The sequence below is a fragment of the Nematolebias whitei genome, chromosome 4 (assembly GCF_014905685.2).
Source record: "Nematolebias whitei isolate Nwh7 chromosome 4, NemWhi1, whole genome shotgun sequence".
NCBI lineage: Eukaryota > Metazoa > Chordata > Actinopteri > Cyprinodontiformes > Rivulidae > Nematolebias > Nematolebias whitei.
The window spans coordinates 55,906,341-55,913,682 of record NC_056501.1 but is presented as its reverse complement, the minus strand read 5'-3'; the positions used below and the strand labels follow the sequence as shown (position 1 = coordinate 55,913,682).

The following is a 7,342-nucleotide window of genomic DNA, read 5'->3' as shown; positions in this document are numbered from 1 at the left end:
TTAAAATTCAATCTTTGAGGAGTCAATGTAGATTAATGCTACCTTAAGTACCATAATCTACATTGGTCTCACGACGCTCAAGCCGAACCAACTCGAACCCACTGGGAACCACCAGCAGCAACCTTCGCTGAAGGGACCTACAACTCCAACGTGGGTCTCCGATCTCCATCCAGTGGTCGCCTCCGCAGTTCAATCGAGGGAACCCCTCTGCATGGTGATCAATCAACACCTCCAATCGTTGTGGATTATATGACTTTTTCCAATGGATTACAGACTTTGTTTCCAAGGGGTTAAAGCATTGCTACAATGGAATTACCAACAACATAATGGAATTACCAACAGCATAATGGAATTACCAACAACATAATGGAATTACCAACAACATTGTAGAATTACGTAAACCGTTGTGGGATTACCTTCTTTGACTTTTGTTTTCCTCTTGCTGGATTACATCAAGATCAAGGACATTTGGAGGCGTAAGTTCGCGTTGGAATTCATCCCCATGGACAGGCGATGATTTCCAAAGGGGGGACTGTAGTGAACTAGGCCTCCGACCTCAACCTGTCTCTGAAGACCTTCATGGGACAGGTACTGTTATTTCATTGATTTGAATCCAGAAATACAAATTAGCTCATCAAGAGACTGTTTAATAGTATCCTGAATTAATCAATTGAAAGAACACTCTTCTTTTTTTTATTATGATTACTATTTTAGAATATCTTGATAATCAAAGTGTGTTAGTTCATACCATTTGTAAATGTTGACGTACACCACTCATTTTAAAATCAACTGTGAAACAATATTAATGATTTTTAAACCTCATTTAAATTAGAAATCAAGTTAAATGTCTATTTACAAAGTAATTATGCATCTTGATCTTCTGTCTGAATGAGAAGTCAGTGATGTCGGTCGAAAGTCAGAGACAGTCAGAAAATGAGTTATTAGAACGAAGTGTCTTGTTTTTAAACCTAGCAGACGGTAAATAACTTCAACTGGCATCTGCATTTGTCTCCCTTCGCCATAACATTTCTCTGTCTGTACTAATCGTTCCTAAACATTCCTGCAGCCTCTTTTGACTTTTAATAACCCTCTGACATCACTGAAACACCCCCCTGTTGGTTGTTTCAACCAATCAGGAAGAGTACCAAGTGACCGGAAGTGAGGACTCTTTAAAAGTCAACATTTCCTGGGACTAGTCAGTCTTTGACCGGAGTCTTCCTAGAGTCTTCTGAGTATAACTCAGTCTTTCATGGAGTCTTCTTGGAGTCTTCCACTTCTGAGTGGAATCTCTGACTGAGTTACGGCGCCTCGCTGTGAACTCACCCGGGCGTCATGCCTACAACTTCGAAGGGAGCTTGTTCTGTTTGACGGAGTAAACCACACGACTTTTGACAATGACCAGCCGCTTTAACCGGAGACGCTGGAAAGGTAGCGTTGAAATGGACCCTGTATCAGAGTCGATTTATCTTCTGCAAAGGTAACGAGTCGTCACGCACCGAGTGTACCGGGGGTTTGAGCTGGTGTTGAAAGAAGCGTGCTAATTCTGGTCAACAAACATACATCTTTCCTTCATCCATTCTCCTTTAAACTTATCCATTCCTTCCTTTAAACTTATTTTGCCAGTATTCTAGATGCCTTCAAAAATGTTCTGTTGTCTTGTTAGCAAAGCGTGCCAAGTTTTTATTAATCAGAATCAGATCAACAAATCAATGTGCACATGTTTTGATGTTAAATTTTGATTCTGTTAAATAAATGACCGCATTTATTCCGACGGGTCAAAGAAAAATGGCGTCTCCTGTCACTGATTAAACAATCCTCTGTTATCTCATCAAATGGCATTAATTTAACTTGAAAAAGAAAGAATCCATTGTATTTAAACAATTAATATTCTTCGTGCTTGAACTAGCGTTAAGAATAATTAATTAGTAGTGAAGCGACAGTTAAGCTGTCCCCCACATTTCACTACAACAGCCACATTTATGTTCCATTAAAACAAGATAACCCCCTCCCACAGACCAAAAAAACATGCGTTAGTCTGCCTTCAGGCCCAGGCCTACCTTGCAAAAGAGATCTGTACTCTCAGTGGGATTTGTCTGGTTAAATAAAGGTTAATAAATAAATAATAAACAGTACTTCATAAACCAACTCCTGGAATGTATGGCAGAAGTCAGAGGATGAATGTCACATAACTTTTTACATTTTATTGAGAAAAAGACTGATGTATTGCCGTTAAAGCCCAGTGATAGTTCCAAAGTCCATGCTGACCTGGGTCCTTTAAATCTGACTGAGACGGCAACTAACATGGGTGTGAGGATGGACAATGATTTTGAACTAGATGAACAGATTAAATCAGTGATCAAGTCTAGTTTTTATCGCTTGAGACAACTGGCCACGGTGAAACCATTTGTCACAACATCATTTTGAGATTTTAATCCATGCTTTCATCACAACTCGTCTGGACTACTTTAATTCACTTCATGTTGGTCAGAGCCAGTCGTTACTGACTCAACTTCAGCTGGTTCAGAATGCTGCTGCTCGCCTTTTAACTGATACCAGAAAACGAGATCACACCACCAGTTTTAGAATCGCTACACTGGCTCCCAGTTCGTTTTCAGATTAATTTTGAAGTTCTTTTATTTGTTTTCAAATGTCTTCATGGTCTCACAGTATCTGACCTGCTCCAGCTGTACGTTCCCTCACTCTCTCAGGTCAGCTGATCAGCTGCTGTTGGGCATAGCAAAGTCCAGCAGGAGGCTGAGAGGTGACCAGGCGGTTTCAGTCGCTGCACCTAAACTGTGGAACGAACTGCCTGTGATGTCACTTCCTGTTTTTAAATCTTCTCTGAAGTTTTTTCCTCCTTAACAATCTGAGATGTTGGTTTTTAATGTTGTTTGTTGTTTTTAACGGTTTAACGTTTTTTTCAGATATTTCAGATATTTTATCTGTTTCAATTGATTTGGTTGTTTTGAAGTTTACTTTTGTGTTATCAGTGTACATCACTTTGGTCAAGAGTATTCCTTTGAAGTGCTTTATAAATAAAGTTGTTTTATATTGTATTAGTTTATTGTTGTTGTCAAAGAAATTCTGCTGAAATTAAAAAAATGTTCCTCTTTATCCAGTAAAGCTGGTACTTCCTGTGAACTACATATTTAAACTTGTAATTTATTTTAAACGTGGAAGTTTTGAAAATCAGCCTTATTGTTTGTATAACAAAGTTCATGAAGCACAAAGGAAGCGTGCACCCAGTAGGAAAATAAAACATTTTATTGATGCTTTCTGATGTCAGTAACTACATGACGTTTGGTCCAGTTGTCCTGTGTCTGCTGTGGATTCTGCAGGGCCAAAGCACGATGGGATGCTGGCACCACAGCTATGAATCCAACAAAGGACTTTTTCTGACAAAGTTCATGCTTGAAGGAACCCTGTGATCCAGGACAACTGAAGCCTCAGCCCCACTGCACACCTGCAACATCTGGTGAGTCACGCATGGGTTTGAGCTGTGTTTTTATATCCAAGTTTCCTTAGTTTGAAAGGAACAAGCACAAATAGGTGAAAAAATAAATATATGAGCATTTAAACAGAGGCTTCAGTCCCTGTCACTTGGTGCAGTGGGCTCTCAGACTGTGAGGAACAAACAGCTTCTAGTTCGATGAAACCAAGACTGAAATATTTGGCCTCAGTTCTGAACAGGACACCTAAAGGAAACCAGGCACTTCTAATTGAATGCTCCACACCATCCCAACGGTGAAGCACGGTGGTGGTGGCATCGTGCTGTAGGGGTGTTTTCCAGCAGCAGGTTGAACAGAGGATCCAGATATCGTCAACGTTCCACAGTGCTCAGGACTTCAGGATAATGGTTCATGTTCTCACATGACAAAGACCCAAAACACGGTGAAGACAACGCAGGAGTGGATGAAGGGTGTTCCTCATCAGGCTGAGGCTCTTAAACCAGTGGCTGACTCCAACTTCACTCAGTATTTTGAGAAAATATCCAACTTCTGTGCTGACAACCAGTGAGTTGTGTCCGTGTTCTGCGAGGTCATTTCAGAAAATCAAAGCTTATTTTCCAACACACGGTTTGGAAAACTTGAGATACTGTGGACGCCCACGACAAAACCTGAGAAGAGTGTAAGTCGTTTGCAGCAACTATTCTGAGAGAAATTCAGTCGTTTGAATGATTTGAACTTCCAGCAGCAGGACTGTGGGCCGCTGCGACTACAGCGAGGAAATGGGATCCTCGTGAAGGTTTCAGATATTATGGAGACTTCCTGTGGAAACCATCACCAGCTGTCTGAACCCAGTGAGATGGTACCTTTAGGGACAACTCTGTGAAGACCCATGAAGACCCTCAAGTAGACCAGTCAGAGCCCATCTTGAAACCAATCAAACACCCCCTAAGAGATCTGAAGATGACTCCACCATCCTGATGGGGGAGTTCAAGAGGATTCAGAGTACCTCAGACAGCACATCATACACTCGTCCCACAAACTATCATATTGTAGCAACGGCCCTCAACTTTGACCTTGACCTTGGGTCTGGGGTGATGCAAAGTGTATGTGACTCATCTAGTGGAGGTGCAAATGAGTTTGAAGTTTTATTGAATTATCTTGAGCAGATCAGAAGTTCTTGGTGGGACAAGAGGAAGTTTATAGAGATTATACCAGAATACGTCCACCATCGTCGGGCAGATCAACCAAAAGGAACATCAGGGAGTCCTCCAGTTCAGGAGGGCAAAGATTGGTACATCAAACCCAGAAAGCCTCGAGGCTGTGACTGCTGCCTTCAACCCCGAGCTCAGGGTTTGAACTCGTCAGGAACGTTTCTGTTCGTCACTAAGACGCACTGAGTGATGGTTATAATGTAAACAGTTGTAGCATCAGCCTGAAACATAAAACAAGATGTGAAGCTGGTCTATGAATGACACCATGAGCTTTCAACTGAGGACCTCGTGTAAATAAATCTACAAAGTTCTGGCTGTGAACCATCCACAAGCAAAAGGTACCAGCATGTCTGCTGGAGGAGGAGGGAAAATAAAACTAAATTAAAACGCATGGCGATAAAATGAAGATGAGGAACAGCAAGGCTTCGTCCTGAGGTGCGTGTATTCTCACAACAGACAGTGCAGATAAAGACGAGACAGACCGTGCAGCTTTTCCTTTACATTACCCTCATCTGACATCAGCTCAGCATAAACACGGTGCTGAAAAGAGAACCAGCAGGAAACAATCCAGATGTTCCAATGTTCCAGTCTGACAAGGTGAAAAAAAGATTCTGCTTTAAACAAAAACATTTTTCAGGACTACAGGAGGAGGTTACTGCACCCCCCCCCCCCCCCCCCACACACACACACACAACCCCCAAACCACCCCCAGAGTCCTTGGAGTAGCTTTAGCAGCTTCAGCAGCATCACGGCTCAGAGTTTCCAGGAGGTTCCTGTTGGGGAGTCTGGCTGAGGGTGGCCTGGTGTTCAGATGTAGTCGTCCTCCACAGGCTCTCCGGGGGTGTCGCAGTGATGGAGGAAGAGGACCACCACCCTCTGAAACACCCCCAGCTTGTTCTGCCTGCGCTCAGAGATTTCCTCCCCGATGGTCTCCATGCAGATGTCTGCAGACAGCTGTCCTTTACGCCGCGGGGCGTAGATGGTGGCTGAGAGACACACACACCAATCATGATGTCAACACATAAGAACAAACACAAACAAGTAAATAAACATTTGAGACTCCTGTCCACCAGTCCGCTATGAGTCCTCACGTCTCCACAACGTTACCCGTGGACCTGTCCTTGTGTTCTGTGACGTCCTTTACTGTTTACTGCTTTGGGTTCAGCTCGGCCTCTAGTTGGATGTTTGAGTCCAGACTTACGAGCAAAGCTGAGATATCTGTTACAGCTGTAACTGGATAGTGCATTAGCCTTACCAGTGCATTCAATTCAATTCAGTTCAGTTCAGTTTATTTATATAGTGCCAAATCACAACAAAGTTGTCTCAGGGCACTTTACAGAAACATTCTTGAATTTATAGTTTTAGTGGCGCACGCACTGACACCTGGGAGAAGGAAATACTGCATATGGCACATTAAATGCTCGTCGACAAACTATCAGACAACAATTTATAGCAACTGACCTGACAAAGACCTTGAATAAACTTTGACCTTGATTCATGACCTTGAGCTTGAAGCTGGGAGAAGCACTGATGATGCATGTGTATGAAGTTTAAGAGAAAGGTTATGTACGGACACAGTCTAAACTAAATTAAACTAATTTTAACAGCAGCTGCCACACAGAGCAGCTGCTGGAAACATGAAGGTCAAAGGTCACGAGCAGGGGTTCCTTCATGCTCCATTGGACCTGCCTTGTTTTAAACTGTTACTAGAACTGTACTGCATTAAAATGTACACTTCTCCATCTCTGATTGAGAAAAACGTTTTTGTCTTTTGTGGCTTCTGAACTTGCGAGTCCACAAATCTAATATTAGTCTGTTTCCAGAAGTTTAGTCCCAGCTCAACCTTTGAACTCCACGTGCTGCTGTAGCTCAGGAAAAACTCAATATTCAAAGCTCACAAAATTTTCAATTTGTTGCTTTTTCCATCTCATTTAAGGAGACGTTAATAAAGAAACATTTATTCCTGGTCTCTCCTGTCCTCTTAACTGCAGCGGGTCAGGCCTGGTTCTGTTGAAGTTTCTTCCTGTTAAAACGGAGTCATTCCTTTCCACTGTCGCCTCCGTGCGGCTCAGGATGGGAGACTGTGACACAATCTGCAGCTGCTTTAGATAACGTACACTAATTGTCATTTCCTCACAGGTTTCGTGTGTTGTGCACAAACAGAATCATGCTGTGAGGACACTCACTGCTCTCATCGTCCTCAAAGTCACAGCGGGCGTAGCTGTTGGGATCAGCTGCTCTGAGAGTCCGGAGCCAGGGGAAATCTGTTATCATGCTGTAGGGAGCACAGTCCACCACCCCTGAAAACATTTACATCCACAACAAACAGACACATCAGTGCATCAGTAAATGTTTCAGAGCTGAAGCACACGAAATACAAACAGTAAAGGCTGAGCATCGTCCCTGAAGCAGACAGAACCTGAACTGAGAAAACAACGACTGGACTCTTTATCACTCGTCCAATTGTCAGGAGTCAAACCAATGAAGAGGAGTCACTGTGCTCCTGACAGGACAAGACTACTCAAAACTGAAAACAGGTTTGTGACACAATTTAACCTAAAAATGTGTTAAAAGATAATATAATTAAATAATCCAACAACAATCCATCCAACCATCCAGTCTACATCCAACCATCCACCCAGTCTACCTACCATTCAACCATCCACCCAGTCTACCTACCAT

The 7,342-nt window shown here is 42.7% G+C and overlaps 1 protein-coding gene across 1 annotated transcript in view; it reads right to left on the bottom strand.

Annotated features, from left to right (window-relative positions):
• Positions 1-5,467: 5,467 nt before the first annotated feature.
• The window catches only part of fbxo38 (F-box protein 38), a gene marked incomplete in the record, with an annotated part of 122,247 nt that continues 120,372 nt past the window's right edge, over positions 5,468-7,342 (bottom strand). Inside the window, 2 exon segments of the mRNA XM_037675128.1 lie at positions 5,468-5,646; positions 6,847-6,960. Of these exon segments, the coding sequence (XP_037531056.1) occupies positions 5,468-5,646; positions 6,847-6,960 (293 nt within the window).